The sequence below is a fragment of the Ranitomeya variabilis genome, chromosome 3, assembly GCF_051348905.1.
Source record: "Ranitomeya variabilis isolate aRanVar5 chromosome 3, aRanVar5.hap1, whole genome shotgun sequence".
NCBI classification, from domain to species: Eukaryota; Metazoa; Chordata; class Amphibia; order Anura; family Dendrobatidae; genus Ranitomeya; species Ranitomeya variabilis.
This window is the reverse complement of record NC_135234.1, coordinates 717320487-717343866: the sequence shown is the minus strand read 5'-3', so window position 1 is coordinate 717343866 and position 23380 is coordinate 717320487. Positions and strand designations below refer to the sequence as shown.

At 43.2% G+C, this 23380-nt stretch overlaps 1 protein-coding gene across 3 annotated transcripts in view; it reads left to right on the top strand.

Moving 5' to 3' along the window:
- The window catches only part of NUP58 (nucleoporin 58), a 94998-nt gene that overhangs the window by 9030 nt on the left and 62588 nt on the right, over window positions 1-23380 (top strand). For 2 of the 3 annotated variants that reach the window (XM_077298317.1, XM_077298315.1), the window contains exons 2-4: window positions 15988-16121; window positions 16499-16636; window positions 19184-19318. In XM_077298317.1, coding sequence (XP_077154432.1) covers window positions 15988-16121; window positions 16499-16636; window positions 19184-19318 — 407 coding nt within the window. Of the gene's footprint in view, window positions 1-11698; window positions 11840-15987; window positions 16122-16498; window positions 16637-19183; window positions 19319-23380 lie in introns of those variants that run through there. The other variant, XM_077298316.1, reaches the window with a different exon arrangement.

Genomic DNA, 23380 nt, shown 5'->3' with positions numbered 1-23380 from the left:
CTTACTATTGCACCAACAGTTGTCTCCTTCTCACCCAGCGTCTTACTTATGGTTTTCTAGCCCATTCCAGCTTTGTGCAGGTCTATGATCTTATCCCTGACATCCTTATAAAGGTCTTTGGTCTTTCCCTGGCTCTGTGAAGAATGGAATGAGTCAGTATCACTAATTGTAATACACCAGGGAGGTAATAGATATTTTGTAAAGTGTTTTTTACCCTTCGCCATGACAGCACCCACTGGAGAGATAGGGATCCGCCCCAAGGAACAGGAAACCTACAGAGACATAAAAGGGGGCGGTCCCCCTCTCCTCCTCAGTTTAGGTTTCCTGTTCCCAGGGGACAGGATCTCTGAAGACTACAGAAGATCTTACCTGGGCTAGGAGCATCCGCCTGTGCGGTTTCTGCGGGAACGGCAGGGGATGCAGTCCAGATGCAGCGTCGGGGGAGATTCCGTTAGACGGCTCCCCCCTCGTCTGGCCGGCATGTGGGATGGCTGAGTCCGGGAGAGACGACGCCGATTCCACAAGAGCAACGCTGCAGAGGTGCGGCCTTGAAGGGGCTCCAGACGCGGACCACCAGGTAAAGGGTCCGGGATCTGCGGCACAGCTGCAGCGGCAGCCGGTACACCGCTCCATAGCGCAGGCCGGGATAATGGCGGCCGCACATGCGTGGAGCGGTGTAAGAATCCCCAGAATGACCCGGAGGTAGAGGAGCACTTCCGGGTCACTCACACAGCGGTGGGGGAAAGCGTGGTTTCGCGCATGCGCAGTGCACCGCTGTAGAAGAAAAAAAAAAAAAAAGTTTACTGACCGGATCCTGGCCTATAAAAAGGGGGAAGTTGCAAACGCACAGGCGATGCAACATGTCGTCCCCAGGCAAGACTGTGGACCCAGCAGGTGAGCCAGCCAGCAGAAGGTCCTCAGATGCCAGCCACAGGAGTGAGACCAAGGATTCAAGATCCAGAAAGTCGCAGCCTCCTATTTCGGTACCGTACAGCTTCACTGGGTGAATGTGATTTCCCCTCTGCATATAAAGCTGACACCCTTTTCCACAAATGTCTTTTTCTCCCAGGCCAAAAAGAGACAGAAATCTAAGCACAAGCAATGTGCGTTATGTGACGAGCCTCTCCCAGATTCCCACCCCAAAAAACTCTGCAATCAGTGTATGGCGGAAACAATGCAGAGTCCATCTATGTCGGTCACAGATATACGGGCCATAATTAGAGAGGAATTACAGGCCATCTCACAAGCCAGTACCCCCCCTAAAAAATCCGGGAAAGAAAAGGCTATATCCAGCTCTGAGTCCGAGGAAGAAGGCGTTATCCACTCAGACTCCTCGCAGGCGTCATCCTCTTCCTCAACACATTCCGACATTGAGGGTCGAGCTTGTTTTCCCCTTGATGGGGTGGACAACCTAGTAAAGTCCATCAGGAATACTATAGGTTGTGAGGATACAAAAGACGACCAAACTGCACAAGACATCATGTTTGCAGGGTTGGCGGAGAGGAAGAGAAGAGCGTTCCCAGTAATTCCTGCGGTTAAGGCACTGATAAAGAGGGAGTGGGAGAAACAGGACCAGAGAGGTTTTCTCCCGTCAGCCTCCAAAAGGAAATACCCCTTTAATGATGAGGAGTTAATTTCCTGGACTAAAATCCCTAAGGTGGACGCTGCAGTCGCCTCCACCTCAAAACAGTCAGCTCTACCAGTCGAGGATGCAGGCCTACTTTCTGATCCTCTAGATCGGAAGGCAGAATCGTCACTGAAACGATCATGGGAGGCTTCCACGGGCATATTTAAGCCATCAATTGCCAGCACGTGCACAGCTAGATCCATGCTTGTTTGGATTGATCAGCTGGATCAACAGATCGAACAGGGGGTCTCCAGACAAAAATTGCGGGATGCGATACCACTAATTAGAGGTGCAGCAGCATTCATGGCCGATGCTTCAGCTGACTCCCTTCGCCTTGCAGCAAGATCAGCCGGTCTAATTAATAATGCCAGACGTGCGTTATGGATGAAGAGCTGGAAGGGGGATACGCAGTCAAAGGCTAAGATCTGCGCTATTCCGTGTGAGGGTGAGTTTTTGTTTGGGAAAGCATTAGACGAGATCCTCAAAAAAGCAAAAGAGAGGAAAAAAGCCTTCCCTGACCCCTCAATTCCTTTCTATAGGAAGACCTTTAGGAAGAGGCTGTTCGGGAAAAGAACACAAAATGAAAGATCGTCACGATGGGCCACAAGAGAGGGAAAACAGGGTGGCACTATGTTCAAAGGCCCCCCCTTCCGTAGAGACAACAAATTCTGAAACACCAGACACCCCAGTAGGGGGCAGGTTAAAATTTTTCTTTCCCCAATGGCGAAAAATCACGTCAAGTTCCTGGGTGCTAAATATTATTAAGGAAGGAATGAAAATAGAATTCCTCCAAATTCCCCATGATTCCTTTATTTTAACAGCCCTTTCCTCACCAGTGCAACAGAAGGCCCTTGAACTGGAAATTGGAAGTCTTATAGTTAATAATAATAATAATAATAATAATAATAATTTTTATTTATATAGCGCCAACATATTCCGCAGCGCTTTACAACTTATAGAGGGGACTTGTACAGACAATAGACATTACAGCATAACAGAAATCACAGTTCAAAATAGATACCAGGAGGAATGAGGGCCCTGCTCGCAAGCTTACAAACTATGAGGAAAAGGGGAGACACGAGAGGTGGATGGTAACAATTGCTTTAGTTATTTGGACCAGCCATAGTGTAAGGCTCGGGTGTTCATGTAAAGCTGCATGAACCAGTTAACTGCCTAAGTATGTAGCAGTACAGACACAGAGTGCTATTTACTGCATAAAGTGTATGAGAACACGATGCAAGGAACCTGATTATGTGTTGTTTTTTTTTTCTATTTTTAATAGTTAAAAATGTTTTAGTTAGGGTGCCAAAGGGACAAGAGGGTAAAGGGTTCTACTCTCCGTTATTTTTAATCCCTAAACCCGATGGTTCATTTCGAACAATTATAAATCTTAAAAAACTTAATACGTTTATTAAAAATTATACGTTTAAAATGGAGTCTATTAGATCGGCCATTAAGCTCCTTTTTCCAAATTGTAGAATGGGCGGCATTGATTTAAAAGATGCCTACTACCATCTCCCTATCCATAGTAGGTATCAAAAATACTTAAGAGTGGCAGTAACTCTTGAGGGGGAGATTCATCATTTCCAGTATACAGCCATGCCCTTCGGTCTCTCCACGGCACCCAGGATCTTCACGAAGGTAATGTTAGAAGTAATGGCCTACCTTCGCCAGAGAGACACATTAATCATTCCCTACTTAGATGATTTTTTAGTTGTAGGAAATTCATCCCTTCAGTGTGCGGAACGATTAGCTGACACTGTCTCGTCCTTAGAAAGCCTGGGCTGGATCGTCAACTATAAAAAATCCAGACTCATCCCACTTTCTCTTCAGACATTTTTGGGATTTAATCTAGATTCCATAAAGCAAAAATGTCTACTTCCCCAAGAGAAAATATCTCTTATAGAGGGTAAAGTTGTGGCGGCCATTCACAAACCTCAAATGTCCCTGAGAGCAGGAATGTCCTTGCTAGGATCCCTCTCCTCCTGTTCTCCAGCCGTTCAGTGGGCACAACTTCATACCCGAACATTACAACATCAGATACTTCGGGAACAGAGAAAATTTCTGGGGCACCTTGAATCGAAAATAACTTTATCCGAGAAAGTCTTATCCTCCTTAGAATGGTGGCTAAATAAAGACAACCTAGCGGGGGGTGTCCCTTGGGTAATATCACCATCCCACACGATAACTACGGACGCTAGTCCCCACGGGTGGGGCGCACACATGGGAGATAGATTCTGCCAGGGAACCTGGGATAAGAATGAGGATTTATATTCATCAAACCTGAAAGAATTGAATGCGGTAAACTATGCACTGCGTCAATTTCTCCCACAGCTACGAGGAAGCCACGTCAGAATCTGTTCAGACAACACTACGACAGTGGCGTATTTAAACAAACAAGGCGGCACAAGATCAGACGCTCTAATGTCTTCCGCAAACAGTACCTTAATCCTGGCCGAAAAGCATCTGTTGTCCCTCTCGGCAGTCCACATCAAAGGAGAGGACAATCAACAAGCGGACTTTCTAAGTCGACACACTCTTCATCAAGGAGAATGGTGTCTCAATCCTCACATTTTCCACAAGATAACATTGTTATGGGGCAAACCCCAAATAGACCTGTTCGCTACAAAACAAAACAAACAAGTCCACAAATTCGCATCTCGGTCCCGTGCAGATCACCCGGACATTCTAGATGCTCTTCAAACACCATGGCAATTCAAGCTGGCGTATGCTTTCCCTCCGATAATTCTGCTTCCACAAGTAATACGGAAAATCAGGGAAGAGCAGGCCAGGATAATACTGATAGCGCCATTCTGGCCCAAGAGACCATGGTTCTCGTGCCTGCGGTCAATGTCGGTGACGGATCCTTGGGTCCTTCCCTCAATCCCAAACCTTCTCTCTCAGGGACCTTTCTTCCACCCTCAGGTGGACAGCCTCCACCTGACGGCCTGGAATTTGAAAGGCAGATATTAAATTCCAGGGGTTTTTCAAAAGGCCTAATTGATACACTCCTGCTTAGCAGGAAACCATCTACGACAGAAATTTACACCAAAGTATGGAAGAAATTTCTACAGTTCCATACTAGTTCAAACCCCTCTGAAGTCCCAATAAAATCTATATTAGAATTTCTACAGAAAGGGAAAGAGTTAGGTCTGTCAGTTAACACATTAAAGGTCCAGGTGTCTGCTCTGGGTGCCCTCTATGGCCATAATATTGCTGGTAATAAATGGGTATCCCGCTTCATCACGGCCTGTGAACGAGTTACTCCTGTCCACATACCTAGGGTAGCTCCTTGGGATCTAAATCTAGTCTTAGACTCTCTAACAGAATCTCCGTTTGAGCCTATAGACACAGCATCTTTAAAACACTTGTCGTTAAAAACAGCCTTCTTAGTAGCCTTAACATCGGCTAGAAGAGTCAGCGACATTCAGGCCTTGTCGATAGATCAACCTTACCTTCTCACATTTCATGACAGACTAATCTTAAAACCGGACCCCTTATACCTTCCTAAGGTAGCAGGGAAGTTCCACAGGTCACAGGAGATACATCTTCCTACCTTCTTTAAAGACCCCTCTACTCCTGAAGAACAAAAATTCCATACTCTAGACGTCAGGAGAGTAGTTTTGCAATATATTGAGAAAACTAGTAGTTGGAGGCAGAGTAGGGCTCTGTTCATATCCTTCCAGGGCAAAAAGAAAGGATATGGAGTCACAAGAGCAACATTATCCAGGTGGATAAGAGACGCTATCCGGTTGGCCTATTCCATGAAAAATGAAGAACCTCCGGAGGGCATCAAAGCACATTCCACCAGAGCCATGGCTTCTTCCTGGGCCGAAAAAGGGAACGTGCCAATCGAAGATATATGTAAGGCTGCAACTTGGTTGGCTCCTTCCACTTTCTATAATCACTACAGGCTCGACCTGTCTTCCGACTCTGACCTACACTTTGGCAGGACTATCCTCAGCACGGTGGTCCCCCCTAGGTGTTGGTCTCTGGAAATCTCTCCAGTGGGTGCTGTCATGGCGAAGGGTAAATAGCCGGATTACTTACGGTAATGCTCTTTTAATGAGTCCATGACAGCACCCAGTCACATCCCTCCCTAATAAAAGCCAATGTAATTACTTCTATGAAGTTTATATTCTGATGATACATTGTGATGATTGACTAACACTGGCGGTCCTCCGGGTACTCTGAAATTAAACTGAGGAGGAGAGGGGGACTGCCCCCTTTTATGTCTCTGTAGGTTTCCTGTTCCTTGGGGCGGATCCCTATCTCTCCAGTGGGTGCTGTCATGGACTCATTAAAAGAGCATTACCGTAAGTAATCCGGCTAATCTGCATCGTGTGTTATAGACATATAACAGCGCACACATACACAACACTATTAACCCTTGTCAGGCTGCATAATTTTACAACCTTCACAGGCTGCATAGGTACAATTGTACCTTCACATATACCTCCACTGTGGGAAGACTTTACTTGGTTTCAGAAAGTAAAGTTCATTCAGCTACAAATGTTATGCTGATATCTATTGTTCAGTGTTGTTACTGGTCACTTATGTTGCTGTCAATTAAGTTAATTCAAACTGGGAGTGGCTTCTACTTGTCTTCCTGCCTCCCTCCTCTCATTAGCCATTTTGCTGTTCATCTCATTGCTGTGAGCACACATTTCTAGGCTTGTGAAGTCTTCAATTTCTTGGAAACGAAGGTAGGAAAGTCTCACAGCATCTAACAGCCAGTTATACCTTTATTCTCATTATGTGGGGACAGAACAGTCAAATTGTCTTTCAGCCTGGACTTGGCTTACATATATTTTGTATGAAACTTATCACTATAGGTATAATTTTTATACGAAAAATGGATAATAATTAGTATCTACATATTGTTTTACGATGTTTTATTTATATTCAGCACAAAATACGAAGCCAAAATTCATCTAGCAAGTCATCATGAGTGATAGTAATGCTGGATCTAGTTTCCGCCATAATCCAAGAAAACGTGTTTGCAGGTTAGTATAATTTTGTGAAAAGCCAATAATGTAGTATTTCGGAAAATTATTTATTTTACATTTTTTCATATTTACAGATTTACGTCTGACGAAATAATGCGAATGCTAGAAGAATCTGATTCTGAGCATGAGGATGAACCATATGTTGCATCTGATGATGAAAACTATGTACCACAAGTGGATGTTACTGAAGAAGATTCAGACATTGAACAAGAAATGGTCATAGAGCATGAAAATGAATACGAATCAGACGAAAGTGTTGAGGATGATTCTGTGCCTCAAAGTGCAGGCGACATTTGGACTGCTAAGGATGAAACTCAATGGTGCAGTAATCCACTGCCAAATGCACAAACAAAATCTCGTAATGTCCTACGACAAAGAGGTGGCCCTGCAGCAATCAGCAACCTATATACAGCAAAAGAGCTATTCAAGTCCATCATGACTCCCGAGATGTGTGACATCATATTACGGGAAACGAATCGAAAGGCCAAGAGAGTTTGTGATGCTTACAACAACGAACTGGTACAACGTTTTCCTGATTCTTCCAAACGGCCACCACAAAAAACATTCAAGCAATTTACTGAAACTGAACTTCATGCATTTTTGGGCATACTGATTGCTGCTGGTGTGCACAGAGCCAACAAAGAGAATCTGGAGGAAATGTGGAATGTTGCTGCTCTGCCTCTTATACGTGCAGCCATGTCTCGTGACCGCTTCAAGATGATACTCAGATTTATCAGGTTTGACAACGAAAATACACGTGCAGAACGTGTGCAAACAGATAAAGCTGCACCAATACGGGACATCTGGACAATGCTGAACAGTAATCTGGAGAGAGCCTACAAGCCATATCATTGTATCACCGTCGACGAGCAATTATTTCCATTTAGAGGTCATACTAAATTTACCCAGTATATACCTTCAAAACCAGCTAAATATGGCATAAAGATTTTCTGGGCTTGTGACTCATCAAATGCCTACCCTTTACAAGGTCAGCTCTACACTGGGAAACCAACTGATGGTCCTCGACAAGTAAACATTGGAGAACGAACAGTATTGGACCTAGTGAGCTCGTATAAAGGCTCTGGAAGAAATGTCACCACCGATAACTTCTTTACAACCATGGAACTAGCTAAGGTATTGAACTCCTGGAACATGACACTAGTTGGTACAGTAAGAAAAAACAAAAGGTTCCTACCTAGCAACATGCAGCCTGCCAAAGAAAGGCCTGTAAACTCGACAAATTTTGCCTACAATCATGATGCAACAGTCTGTTCATATGTACCAAAGAAGAACAAATCAGTCGTGCTTCTATCATCTATGCACATGACGGGAGAAGTTGAAGAGACACTAGCAGCCAAGCCAGAGATAATAAAATACTACAACATAACAAAAGGTGGCGTTGATGTTATGGATAAAATGTTGGGAGAGTACACTGTGAAACGACGAACATCACGTTGGACTTTGGCATTTTTCTACAATATGATTGATGTCAGTGGGTTAGCATCCTACATCATCTACAGAGAACACAATCCAAGCTTCAGGGCAAAGGATCAACGAAGAAAGTTCCTGAAAGATCTCGCAAATCAGCTGTGTATGATTGCAATTGAAGATCGTAGTACAAACAAAATGATAATGAGAAACCATTTTCTTCGAGGTGCAGTAGAAATGTTGCTTGGACGATGCATTGTGGTAGCATCGCAGCCAGCAGCTGGCCCCAACATACCTCATGGTAGTCGTGGACCCTCCCCTGTTGTTGGTAGTTGCTATGTCTGCAGAGACCTGAGGCGAAAACAACGCAAGACTAGAAAGTCTTGTGTGGTTTGTGTGAAACCCATTTGCGATGAACACTCTGTAGCAAAGCCAACATGCATTACTTGCAAAGAAAATCAATAAAAAAAAGTTTCTTACATTTTCTTTTATAATGTAAATGAACAGTTTTTTACTTGTTTATAATAGTTAAATAGCATTATCATTAAAAAAAAATTTATGCTTTTTCCCTTGCATTATCTTCATTCAAAATATGAGGTACATTTGTACCTATGCAGCTTGTTATGGATGCAAAAAGATCTCGACCCCTTATCTCGGAAGCGGGTGGAGATATTTTATTGAAATTTGGCCAATATATTCTGGACCAAAAATGTAGAGATGTCACGAAATTTCAGCCCTCTACGTCTTTTCAAAAAAAAGTTATTGCAATTTTAAAACGGAATAGTTACAATTGTACCTATTCAGCCGGATAAGGGTTAAATGTACAGTGGCATGTAAATGTTTGGGCACCCCTGGTCAAAATGACTGTTATTGTGTACAGTTAGGCAAGTTTCTTCTTTTACATTTTACAAAAAGGAAAATGGGGTAATGCAAACATTTGGGCACCTTGCATGCTTAGTGCCTAGTAGTACCCCCTTTTGCAAGTATCACAGCTTGTAAACTCTTTTTGTAGCCAGACAAGAATCTTTTAATTCTTGTTTGAGGGATTTTCATCCATTATTCCTTGGAAAATTCTTCCAGTTCTGTGAGATTCCTGGGTTGTCTTGCATGCACTGCCATTATGAGATATATCCACAGATTTTCAATGATGATCAGATCAGGGGACTGTGAGGGCCATTGTAAAACCTTCAGGTTGCGCTTCCTAGTGGTCGTCTGTTGTGGATTTTGACATGTGTTTAGGATCATTATCCAATTGTAGAAGTCATCCTCTTTTCAGCTTCAGCTTTTTTACAGATGGTGTTATGATTGCATCAAGAATTTGTTGAAATTTCATTGAATTCATTCCTTACTCTACCAGTGAAATGTTCCCGGTGTCGTTGGCTGCAACACAACCCCAAAGCATGATTGATCAACCCCTATGCTTAATGGATGGTGAGATATTCTTTTTCTGAAATCCTGTGCCCTTTTTTCTCCACACATATCACTAATTTTTTTGTGGCCAAGGAGTTTTATTTTATCCTCATCAGTCCACAGGACTTGTTTCCAAAATGCATCAGGCTTGTTTAGATGTTCTTTTGCATACTTCTGAAGTTGAATTTTATAGTGAGGATGCAGGAGAGGTTTTCTTCTGATGACGCTTCTGTGAAGGCCATATTTGTGCAGGTGTCTGTGAACAGTAGAACAATGTACCACAACTCCAGAGTCTGCTAAATCTTCTGAATGTCTTTTGCAGTCAAGTGGGGATTTGGATATGCCTCGAATGTGCTTTGTGCCAATTGCCACTCCTCTCTCACCGGCTACTCTATGCATGTTTGAGAAAGGTCTGATTGACTGAAATGTCACATTTACGGTATATGCACAATGTGGGGTTTTCTGGATGGTACTAAATAAAATTCCAGATTTTCTTTGAATTTGTTGAATTTGACGTGCCAAATTCCTTTCTACTTATATTGCGGGGTTTGACCCTATCTGAACACCCACTGGTTTTTGCTGTGCCGTACTTCCCTGAACTTTTTATTATGATGATAGTGAACAAGCCATAACCCTAACAGGCTAATTATGGTCTGGAACCTTGGTCAAAGTTATCTGAGCGCACAAATCTCCAAGGGTGCCCAAAGTTTTGCATCTGCCCATTTTCCGTCTTGTAATTTTTAAAATGTAAAAGATTATAATATAATTTTAAAGTTTCTTCCAGGCCTGTGACTGATCACCAGAGTTGATGGGTCCTTTATCTGGTCAGAACGTGAAGTTCCCAGTGGCTTTTCCTCCTGCATTGCGCCTATCCGATAGATCAGTGTTGGGCAGGAGGAGAGGACAGTTCTCTCCTTGAAAAGGAAGGACACTGTCAGCGTTTTCTTTAATCGTAGGATGCTACATCCTATCTCACTCACTAACTTTTTAGGCTATTTTGACACATTTGCTTTTTTGAGTCTTCTTTTTTTTTTTTCTTTTGCTGTTTTTTTTTTTTTTAAATGCAAATTTTAAACTGCTTTATAAACTACCAGAAAAAGCTGAGATTTCAGAAATCACATTGGTTTTTTTTGTGTTTTTTCTTGACTGATTAGGAAAACTGCTGCCTTTTTGCAAACTGCAGGACGTCCCTTCTCTCAGCGTATTTGCAGCGTTTTTTCACCCATAGAAAGTAATGGGTAAGTGCAAAAACGCAACAAAAAACGCAGATATCGGGTTTTGCTAAGTTTTTGGTACAAAGAACCTTAAGGAAGTTGCATCATGATTTTTTGGGGGAGCTAAACTTCATCAGCATGCACAAGAGACAGCAAAAAAAGCAAAAAATTCCGCAAAACCTGCTTTTTGTACGCAGCTTCTTTACTGCCAGGAGAGCAGGTTTTGCCTGCTTGTGTGAACAAGATTTTTTTTTTCCCCCCCCCTTTGATAAAAAGCGCATCTTAGGGTATGTTCACACATATGCGTCTTGGGGCATTTTTCTTTCAGCTTTTTTTTAATGCAAATTTTAGCTGCGTTTTACAGTACCAGCAAAGTCTGAGATTTCAGAAATCTCGTGCACAGCTTGTTTTTTTTTTTGTTCTTGGAATTTGCAGAATGCAGCATGTTACTTTCTGTGTTTTTCAGCCTGCTTTTTTTTGCAGCAAGTTTTTTACTGCCAAGCGAGCAGGTTTTACTGTAGGAAAATAAAATGCAACATGTGACCATAGCCTTATTGTCTAAATAATATAGTAATTTTTTGGCGTGAGGTGGCACATTCACCAAGCTGTACAAATGGCTCATTAGCTTTATTCTTGTGTGACTCAAACATTTACATTATTTCCATTTTTTTAAAAAAATTTTGTCAACATTATATGAGCCATAAATTGTTTTTTTTTTCTATAGACAGAGCCGTATAAAGCAAGATTCCCATCTGTACTGAAGGCTCCAGTGTAGATTAAGCCTGGACCCTATAAGTCAGTGATATTCGTTACGTGACCGATCTGTCGTCCGCCCGTACAGAACACAATGGCTGAATTCATGCCGCTGGTGTGAACGGAGCTGAAGGGGCTTGATTTTTGCAAGCCAAGTTGTATAGCACATCTTGCACCAGCGACCATACTATAGAAGGGGCAGTTGTATCTTTTATTATGTCACCACTCACGTTGTGATGTCACAGCTGTTATCGTGTAGTCGTTGTGTGTGGTGCACGGTCATTGATCACAATTCCCAGTGCATAAGTAAGACACCATCTGAAAATGATCAATTTGCTGAAATTGTGTCAAAAGTACAGCTCGAACCAGAGAAATAAGGATGTTCTTACTGAGACAAGGTACGGCCTATTAAAGGGAACCTGTCAGCACGTGTTCACCTATGGAGGTAGTGGTACGGCTGTATAGGCACTTGTCCCCCAATCAAAATGTGTAGAGATCCAATGTGCTAGTCGTGAGAAATCTATAAAAGAAGCCATATGCAAATCAGACCGGAAGTGCACTAGGCCGAGTCACTGCACCCAGGGCAAATGGAAGAGCTGGCGAAATGCACCGACGCTCCCGCAGTGCACGTTGAGCCTGATTTACATGGGGCTTCTATGATAGATTTCTCATGAAAGGCACATTAGCTCTTTGCAAAAAACGGTATTATTTGTTCTTTTGAGGGACAAGCAGTTATTCCGCCATACTGTGACTGCCATATGTAAAAATATGCTGACATCTTAGTCTTGTTAACCTCTCTATCACAATAATTTTAATAACCCGTGCCTGCAAAAGGATGTCGTATTCACCTCCTGGGAAGGGGTCCTCAGGTGTGGAAGGGTTCTCCCTCCACACAAGGCTTTATTACATAGCTGACATCTGCGGCTGGCGTCAAGTTCTGGCCGTGGCTGTTGTCCATCTAAGTGCACCCTGGCTCCTATCCGCCCCCTGATGGGTTACTGCCACAGCCAAGGGGCTACTGAAGACCCTGCCGCTGTCCTATTGGTAATCCTGTCACTCTGCCATAGGCTGAGCTCCATAGGACACTGAGATTTTCACTATAGAAAAATAAAGCAAAAAGTTTTAAAAAATAAAGAAAATGTAAGTTCAAATCGCTCCCTTTTTCCTTTTGTAAAAAATAAACCTATTTGGTATTTCCTAAGTCTATTAAATGTGATCAATAAAAATATGGAATTAATTAACCCAATCTGTAAATGCCATAAAGCAAGAAAAAAAGGCAAACGATAGAATTGTAAAGATTTTTTTTTTTGTCACATCTCTAAAAAATAATGTACTAATAACCAATCAAAACAATGTATGAGCACGAAAGTGGTATTCCTAAAAGCAGCTCACCGTGAAAAAAAACAAGCCCTCAGCGCCAGCAACAGAAATATAAAATGTTACAAGTGTCGGAAAATGGTGGCACAAAGCAAAGGAAAATTGTGGGGGGTGAAATATTCTAAAAACAAAAATGTTGATCAGTTAAATAGAAAAAAAATATCTCTGCATGTTTGATATCCCTGTAATCAGACTGACATGGAGAGTCATTTTTACCACACAATGAACGGTGTAAAAAGCATGGTGGACCGTAATTGCTTTTTCTTTTTTTTTTTGTCATCATTATGTGGTAAAATGAATAGTGACATTAAAACAAATTGTTCCATTAAACAAGCTCTTTAATGGGAAAATATAAAAGTTATGCATCTTGTAAGATGATGAGGAAAAAAGGAATATTCCCTGTTCCTTAATCGACCATTGATGTACCCATATGTTCTTGTTAGATGGCGGTTCCCCACCTTTGACGTGACAGCCGAGAACCAGCTGACATTGCCAGGAACACTGCCTCCAGCTGTGTAACCTCATAAATGCTGCGATTGAGATTTGTGAGGCTAGGAGATGGAGGGGGGCGCGCTCTGCCATCTGATCGGTGCCCCCATGACGTCATCGTGAGGGCCCAGTCATTGTCATGGCAGCCCGAGGTCATCTATCTACAGCAAACCTGTCTCCAGAAGCATGAGCTGGGCATAACATACTGGGCACTACAATGGCAGATTTGCAATTTTCACTCTACGACATCCACTGCTGCCTGTTTCTGGAAAACGTCTATGGACTCAAAGTAATCGCTACACTTGTAGATAAATTCCCAGAGGGGTGTAATTTTCAAAATGGGGTCACTTGAGGGGTGAATTCTGCTCTTCTGGCACTTAGGGGCTCTATATATGGAGGCTGCAAACTATTCTACGATAATTTGTTCTCAAAGAGTCAAATAGGGCTCCTTCCTCCGTGTGGCTAATCAGTACTGTATAGTCACATGTCGGGTATTGCCACATTCAGCAGAAATTGTGTGACAAATTTTGGTGCCATTTTTAGCCATTTCCCCATGTGAAAATGTAAAATCGGGGCTAAAGCTAAATTTTTGTGTAAAAATGCAGTTATTTTATTCTTCACTGCTCAATGGTATAAAATTGTGACACACCTGTGGTGTCAATATGGTTAAAGATGAGCGAATATCGTTGGCTCCCTCCTTATTCGACAAGCTATAGTGTTTACCCCGGATACCTGGAGCGCTCCCGATAATCAGGTGTCCGGCGCAGCAGCTGCATGTGTCGGGGCTGTGTGACAGTCACAACACACAGGCTCTCCATGCATGTCGAATAAGAAGGGAGCCGTCGATATTCGCTCATGTCTAAAATATGATCACTGCACCCTTAGATGAACTCATTGAGCGATGCAGTTTGTAAAATGGAGTCACTTATGGGGGGTTCTGCTGTTCTGACACTTCAGGCGCTCTGCCAATGTGACATGGCCCCCTCAAACCATTCCAGCAAAATCTAAACTCCAATATAGCGCTCCTTCCCTTCTGAGCTTTGCACTATCCCTGATCACATATGGGGTATTGGCGTACTCCGGAGAAATTGCATGGCACATTTTGTAGTCCATTTTCTCCTATTATCCCTTTTGAAAATTAAAAAGTGGAGCCAAAGCAACATTTTAGTGGAAAATATGGTAATTTTCCATTGACTTAGCCCAAAGTTATACAATTCAGTGAATCGTTAAAAATTCTCACTACACTCCTAGATTCATTTTTCAAAAAGTGTAGTTTGCAATATGGGGTCACTTGCGGGGGTTTCCACTGTTTAGGCACATCAGGGGCTTTACACATGTGACATGTCATCCGCTATCTATTGCAGCCAGTTTTGTGATCCAAAAGTGAAATACTGCTCCTTCCCTCCTGAGCCTTGCCCTGCGCCCAAAAGTAGTTTTCCACCACATATGGAGCATCTGCATACTCAGAGGAAGCTGCACAACAAATTGGTCCATTTTCTCCTGTTACCCTGAAAAAGCCAAATTTGGGGCAAAAACAATATTTTCGCGGGGGGAGTAAAATTTTATTTTTCCTTCCACATTGCTTTAGTTCCGGTGAAGCCCCTAAAGGGTTAATAAACTTCTTGAATGTGGTTTTGAGCACTATGAGGGGGTTCCATTTTTAGAATGGTTTCACTTTAGGGTATTTTCTCTGATATAGTCACTTCATATGTGAGGTGGTCCCTAAGGGGAAAAAAAAATGGTTTTGAAATTGTTTCTAATCTTTTAACCCTTAACTTCCAAACAAAAAAATATTTAATAAAATGATGCAGATGTGAAGTAGACGTGTGGTAAATGTAATTTATTAACTATTTTTTCCCTATGGTGTTTAGTATGTGGTTTAAGGGCATAAAAATTAAAAGTTTAAAAATTCAAAATGTTCTAATTATTTTGTCAAATTTTCGATATTTTCATAAGTAAACACAAATGATATTGACCGAAGTTTACCACTAACATGAAGTGCAATCTCGGAATCACTGGGATCTGTTGAAGCGTTCCAGATTAATTACCACATAAAGTGACACTGGTCAGAATCGAAAAAATTGACCTTGTCAGGAAGTTCCAAACTGACTTGGGGGTAAAGGATTAAAAACCACTATACAGTTCCAGAAATACGGGCCTTTTTATTTAGTGATAATTTTTATGGTTTTATCCAAAGGGGCATGGCTCACGGGATAATTATGCAGAACAGCCTAGACAAACCCCAGAGGATCCTATGAGCAACGCCCCATCTGTAAAGACCATACAAATTGCCACTACATATAAAGGCCTACATCTCTGAGACTATAAGGCCGATTAAAAAAAGAAAAAAATTCACTTTAGACCTCGTGCCGAGCCCTCTTTATTACTAATATGGGGGGGGGGCCGCATGTTTAGAATGTCTTTCCGTTCTGGCTCATATTGGAAAGGATCAAGCAGACGAACCCCCCCCCCCCCCCCCAACCTCTATTATGTCCATATGCTGTAACAGGACACATGGACCAGGGAGGTCTTCAAAGGGAAATCCAGTGAATATATACCGTATATCTTTTACCACAGTCCAGTGGGATATAAATCACTCGGCTTCCATTGTAAGGTGTAAACTATTGTTATCTTTCCTTGTATCATCACTTCAGTCTTCTAATCCTATTATTTCTTGCAGTAACACCGGCGCATCCTTTGGTTTCGGGGCCTCAGCAACTCCTACAACAACCGCACAATCTACAACCGGTTTATCTGGAACTCTTTTTGGAGCAAAACCCGCCACCGGATTCACATTGGGATTGACAAATACAGGTGCCAGCATTTATATGGTCGTCTGATGATCATTATTGGCAACTTCACGGAGGGATTGGTGCCTAGGGTTTGCAGAACGGGTTTAGATTTTTAAACGCCATCATGCGTTGGGTGACTCCGCGTGTCATGCACAAAATTTGGCTACATCTTTCCTTGTAAAACAATAAAAAACCTTACTGTGGGGCAGACAACAGCAGCGTGGGCAACCTCATACGAAGCCCTCCTCAGTGCGATCCTGTGCTGAAGACAAGCCCCAGCTTTGGTCCTCTCACTGACCAGGCATCTGTCCATTGTTGGGGCCTCCTTAGTTGCTATAATCTGTACATTTTACAGTATACCTTTGTAGCATATCTTTTACTTTGATCTTCTAATTCCAGCTCCAGCAACCACCTCTGCAGCGACCACCGGCTTTAGCTTAAATTTCGGTAAACCTGCAGGATCTGCTACACCGTTCTCTCTGCCCGCTGCAACTACCTCAACCACGGGGTTTTCCCTCTCGGCAACCCCAGCAACAGGTATGGAGGCTTTTGTAGCTACTTGAGCTTGAATTTTGCTGTGGTGTTGAGTCCTCTGAAATGACCACATAAATTATAGCAGGTAGATAATAAAGAAGACTTGCTCTGTTTCTTTTTCCTCCCCTCATTACATGTTCCCTCAAAGCTTTGATTGTTACCTTGTCGGTCTTCCTTTATCACCTGAAGAGCAGTAGAGAAGTAATTGGGCAGGATACGTCCAAATTGTGCCTATTGTATTGAGAATGGGTTACATACAAAATATGAATATGGATTACAGTGAACAAACTAACTGACAGACTAGTACAGATGGGAGAGGGTCCTGCCCTTGTGGTCCTACATTCTACAGGATGATGAGGAAGGAGACGTTAGGTTGGGGGGGTTGCGGCAGCTCCAGTGGTGGTGAGGTGGCATCGGGGTCATTGCAGGCTATAAGCTTTTTGAAGAGATGGGGTTCAAATTCTGTCTGAAAGTTCTGAATGTGGTTGATAATCGATAATCTGATACGTTGGGGCAAAGAATTCCAGAGGATGGGGGATACTCGGGAGACATCTTGGAGGCGATTGGGTGATGAACGAAAGTCTGAAGGACAGAAGGAGGTCCTGGGAGGGCCAGGGATTACATGTTGGAAGATATCAGGAGATAGTTCAGAGATATACGGAGGAGACAGGTTATGGCTGGTTTTGGAGTCAGCGTTAGTAGTTTGGACTGGATACGTTTGGGAATTCGAGCCTGTGAAGGGACTTGCAGAGGAGGGGAGAAGCAGACGCGTAGCGTGGGTAGAGATGGATTTGTGCAGCAGAGTTAAGGATGGATTGGAGAGGTGCAAGAGTGTTAGCAGGGAGGTCACAGAGGAGGATGTTGCAGTAGTTGAGGCAGGAGATGATGAGGGCATGCACTAACATTTTAGTATATTCAGGTTTCAGGAAAGGATGGAATCTGGAAATGTTTTTGATTACAGGTGACAGGAGGTCGAAAGAGTTTGGATGTGTGGTTTGATGGTCCGGAAACAGTCGAGTAGAGATTGTAAGTCTGATGCGTGAACGTGCTTGGATAACGTGTTATCCGAGTATCTTCGGTGTGCTCAAATAGTATGTTCGAGTCCCCACGGCTGCATGATTCCTGGCTGTTAGACAGCCGCAACACATACGTGGGATAGCCTGTTTGTTAGCCAATCCCCGCATGTGTTGCGGGTGTCTTAACAGCTGCCAAACATACAGCCCATTGACTCGAAAATGTTATTTGAGCACCCCCAAGACATTCGGATAACATGTTGTACGAGCACATTCGCCCGTCACTAATTGTAACTTAAACGGTGTCTGTCAGCACAGAATGACTGTTCAAACCAAGAGAAGGTGCTAGGTGCAGCCTTGTTGTGGCCAAACATTTCGGTGCACCTTCCCACCTGCTTGTTTTCCCATTGATCTCTCTCCTTATCTGGCTTTTTAAAGCCAGAACTGTCAAAGAAAAGGGGGCATAGATACAGTGAAAACAAGTAGGTGGAAAGGTGTACTTAGATGTCTGAACAGTCATTCTGTGCTGACAGACTCCCTTTACAGGGAAACTGACAGAAGATTTATACTGCTTGGACCACATTCACCATAATTGAGAACCTGGCTGCATTATTGTAGTCATGTTTGTTATACTTTGAAACGCTGCTGTGTTTCAGAGAAGACGTACTTTGGAGATCCGCTCAGGATGACTAGTCCAAGAGGCCTGTCCATCCCCCGGCTACATCTCCCTGCTTCACACACTGACAACTCTGTACCTATATGGGTGTGTGAAAATACTGCAACTGATTAAATAGATTTTCTGGGACAGTCAGTCCTTTCATTGGTAATATAAACGTGCTCTTGAAAGTTATCATCCATCCAGTGTTGCATATAACCTTTTCAAGTGGTGCGACCATTGGGACCCCCAGCAATCTCTAGAACAGGACTCTTAAATGCCCCAGCAGACATGCGTCAGCACTTATTAAGTAGTTATGGAACTGCCATCTTAGAGTCTCTTCTCCAGATCTGTGGACTCTCGCTGATCAGAAGGTCCATCCTGTCTTACCTTTAAGGTGTTGGGATCACCCTATAAAAGGAACAGGATTTTGAGGCTGACTCCAGTTGAATGTAGATCCCCATCTTTTAATATTAATTTTTCAAATGCCCATTGAAGGAGTTTCCATTGTAAGGAAGATTCCCTTGCTGGGATTTGCAGTCACTCGCTGATTGGTGGCATATCCCAGCAATGTTGTCACCTGCTTATATGGGAAATCGCCTTTAATTTAGTTGGTGTAGCCGAAATTCACACCTGAAAATCTTGCAGCAATTGATCAGATCAGTAACTCAGTAATAAGTGTTCGCTTTTTTTGTGTGTGTAATATGGATTTTATACTTTGTTTTTCCCAAAAGTAAACCTGGTATATTTCATTAGCCGGTCAGAATATTAACTATTAACTTGGCCTATAGTCCCAATAACCTGGTAAATTACGTTAGACTTTTTGGGCTAGCAGATGTGATGTTCTTAATTATTTATTTATTTTTTGTTTGTTTCTATCAGGGACTGTTTTTTCTTTGAATTTGGGTACATCCACGCCTGCTGCGGCTACTACTGCACCAACTACTGGGCTGTCACTTGGGACCCTGCCGGGGCTAACTGCATCTCCATTTCAGAATGCAAATGTCATGGCTTCAGGTAATTGTCACTGCGTGGATGAATGTGAAGCTGGAGGCAGACATGGATGAAAGCGTACGTGGTCCACAATCGGGCAGCACCACTCCTTGGTGACACATGGGTACAGGTGCACGTTGTAGGTGAGCTGCCCACTTCTCATCCAAGTTTACTGAGATGTAGAGAAAAGTAGATTTATTGAAATATTCCAGATCCAGCAAAACCGCAGTTTTTGTAATTCTTATTCATTACATGCAATGTTTCGGGTCAAGAGCCCCTTCACCTGGCAGAGTATATCAAGAGGTCAGGAGGATCCTGTTGTGAAGGCACTAATAGTGGTATCCTGTTGTGAACTGTGTTTCTGGGCTCCCTCTGGTGGTCACTAACGGTATTGTGTTAGGTATGTCTTGTTGCAGGCCTGAGCTCCAGCTGTGTCGTTAAGCAGCGGGTGTTCCCTATTTAAGTCTCCTCTGGACTCAGTCTCTTGCCTGGCATCGTTGTATCCAGACCTATATGGTCTCCTCCGGATTCCTTTCAGTCTGTCTCATGCAAGAAAAGCTAAGTCCGTTTTGTATAATTTGGATTGTTTGCATTTTTCAGTGTCTTTGTCCAGCTTGCTTAATATTTGATTTTCTGGCTCGCTGGAAGCTCTAGGGGGCTGATATTCTCCCTCCGCACCGTCAGTCGGTGTGGGGGTTCTTGAGTGTTCAGCGTGGATGTTTTTGTAGGGTTTTCTGCTGACCGCATAGTCCACTATCTATTTTCTGTCTATCTAGACTAGTGGGCCTCACTTTGCTGAATCTAGTTCATCTCTACGTTTGTGTTTTCCTCTTGCCTCACCGTTATTATTTGTTGGGGGCTTTCTATATCTTTGGGGTTCAATTTCTCTGGAGGCAAGTGAGGTCTTATTTTCCCTCTAGGGGTAGTCAGTTCTCCGGCTGGCTCGAGACGTCTAGAACCAACGTAGGCACGTTCACCGGCTGCTTCTAGTTGTGTGTGTTAGGATCAGGTATGCGGTTAGCCCAGTTTCCACCTCCCTAGAGCAGTATTTATGTTTTTGCTATCTTGCCGGAATATCAGAGGTCCTCTACCACTGGGATCATAACAGTATGCCAGTCCGAAAGAAAATGTTTATTGCATCGCAGAAGCGGGATTAAAAAGAAGTTCTGAGTTTTTTTTGTTTTTTTTTTGTTGCTGCAGTTTGCCTAGCTTCTTCCATCCCCTTTTTCTCTGAGTGGCTGGAACTCTGCTGCAGATATGAATGTCCAGACTCTGACTTCTAGTGTGGATCAGCTTTCTGCTAGGGTGCAAAGCATTCAGGATTTTGTTATCCATAGCCCTATGTCTGAACCAAAAATACCTATTCCTGAGCCGTTTTTTGGAGATAGATCTAAGTTCCTGAATTTTAGGAATAATTGCAAATTGTTTCTGTCTCTGAAACCTCGTTCCTCTGGTGATTCCGCTCAGCAAGTTAAGATTGTTATTTCCTTCTTGCGCGGCGACCCTCAAGATTGGGCCTTCTCTCTGGCGCCAGGAGATCCTGCATTGGTGAATGTTGATGCATTTTTCCTGGCACTTGGTTTGCTTTATGAGGAGCCTAATCTTGAAAATCAGGCTGAAAAGATGTTGCTGGCTATCTCTCAGGGTCAGGACGAAGCTGAGGTATATTGTCAAAAATTTCGGAAATGGTCCGTGCTTACTCAATGGAATGAGTGTGCACTGGCCGCAAATTTCAGAAATGGTCTTTCTGAAGCCATTAAAGATGTGATGGTGGGGTTTCCTATCCCTACAGGTCTGCATGATTCAATGGCTCTGGCCATTCAAATTGATCGACGTTTGCGGGAGCGCAAATCTGATAATCCTTTGGCGGTGCTGTCTGAACGGTCACCTGATTCTATGCAATGTGACAGAATTTTGACCAGAGCCGAGCGACAAAATCATAGACGTCAAAATGGGTTGTGTTTCTACTGTGGTGATTCAACACATGTTATCTCAGCATGCTCTAAACGCTTAAAAAAAAATTGTTAATCCTGTCGCCATTGGTACTTTTCAGCCTAAGTTTATTTTGTCTGTGACTTTAATTTGTTCATTATCTTCTTACTCAGTTATGGCTTTTGTGGATTCTGGTGCTGCTTTAAGTCTGATGGATTTGTCGTTTGCCAAGCGCTGCGGTTTTGTCCTGGAGCCTTTGGAAAATCCTATTCCTCTTAGAGGAATTGATTCTACGCCATTGGCAGAGAATAAACCTCAGTATTGGACGCAAGTGACCATGTGCATGACTCCTGTACATCAGGAGGTGATTCGTTTTCTGGTACTGCATAAAATGCATGATGTTGTCGTTTTGGGTCTGCCATGGTTACAGGCCCATAATCCAGTTTTAGATTGGAAAGCTATGACTGTGTCTAGTTGGGGGTGTCAGGGGATTCATGGCGATTCTCCATTGGTGTCTATTGCTTCTTCTACTCCTTCTGAGATCCCTGAGTTTTTGTCAGACTTTCAGGATGTATTTAATGAGGCCAGGTCCAGTGCCCTTCCTCCTCATAGGGACTGTGATTGTGCTATAGATTTGATTCCTGGTAGTAAGTTTCCTAAGGGACGACTCTTTAATTTATCTGTGCCAGAGCATGCCGCGATGCGGAGTTATATAAAGGAGTCTTTGGAGAAGGGACATATTCGCCCATCCTCTTCTCCTCTTGGTGCAGGATTCTTTTTTGTGGGCAAGAAAGACGGGTCTCTGAGACCTTGTATAGATTATCGTCTTCTGAATTAGATCACGGTTAAATTTCAGTATCCTTTGCCATTGTTGTCTGATTTGTTTGCTCGGATTAAGGGATCCAGTTGGTTCACCAAGATAGATCTTCGTGGTGTGTATAACCTTGTGCGCATAAAGCAGGGAGATGAATGGAAAACGGCATTTAATACGCCCGAGGGTCATTTTGAGTACCTGGTGATGCCTTTTGGATTATCGAATGCCCCTTCTGTGTTTCATGTAACAAAACCCGGCACTCAACTTAAGTATGGATGCTGTAAGGTTTATTGTGTAGTATTAACACTAAAACGTTTCGGTCCTGTGGACCTTCCTCAGTTACTATTTGTGAGATGAGTAGGGAGTATCTTTTGCCAATAGAGCCCTATTGGTACAACTTAATATCCAGTAAGTTCCTGATTTCAGCTTTAAGGCTGTGTTGTCTCCAGGTGCAGACGCGGTGTCCACCGCTAGTCCCAAACATCTATCGCTGTTCTCTTCATTTGTGGGACGGGAGTGTATTGTGCGCCAACTCTGCCCACAAATGACGTCCTCAGACACAATCATTCAATGCATGTGTGCACAGTGTTCAGTAGTGTATGTTGCGTGCATGTGTGCACAGTGCAAATGGGGTTTTAAATGGCCGGTAGACAGGAAAACATTGCTGCCAGACTGAGCACTGCAGGCCCGGGGGCTGTAGAAAAGGTCATGTGGGCCGAAGGTTCCCCACCCCTGGCCTAAAGGATGTAATAGAGCAGATGCAGACAAGTCTGTAAAATGAACAATTGTAGCAGGTACAGCAGCGATATCTATTGCAGGCAGATACTGTACTAGCGATAATCTGATGGTGTCAGACAATTCCCGTAGGGAGACAAGGAACAGTAATAAGTTGTGTATAGAAGGGGTTGTCCAGGTTTGGGAGGAAAGTCTGCAGTCACTCTTGAGTGGTGGGTGCAGTATGTGGTTTGCTGTTGTGAATTCTGCTCTTGGGCTCCCTCCGGTGGTTGTAAGTGGTAGCGCTGCTGTCTCTGAATCGCAGCATTTGTCAGGTGTGTTCACTTTTTGCAATTATGACTGGGCTATTTAGTTTTGCTTCACCCTTTAGTCAGTGCCAGTTGTCCATTGTTCCTGGAGGATTCACATCTCTGCCTGGTCTCTCCTGCTTTGCAGTTCATTTCAACAAAGATAAGTTCTGGCCTTGATTGTTTGCTGTCCACATGCTGTGGCCTTATTGTTCAGTTCTTTTCCATGTTTTTGTCTTGTCCAGCTTGGTCTGTATAAGGATTTGTTTAGCCAAACTGGTATCTCTGGAGATGCAGATATACCCTCCATATCTTTAG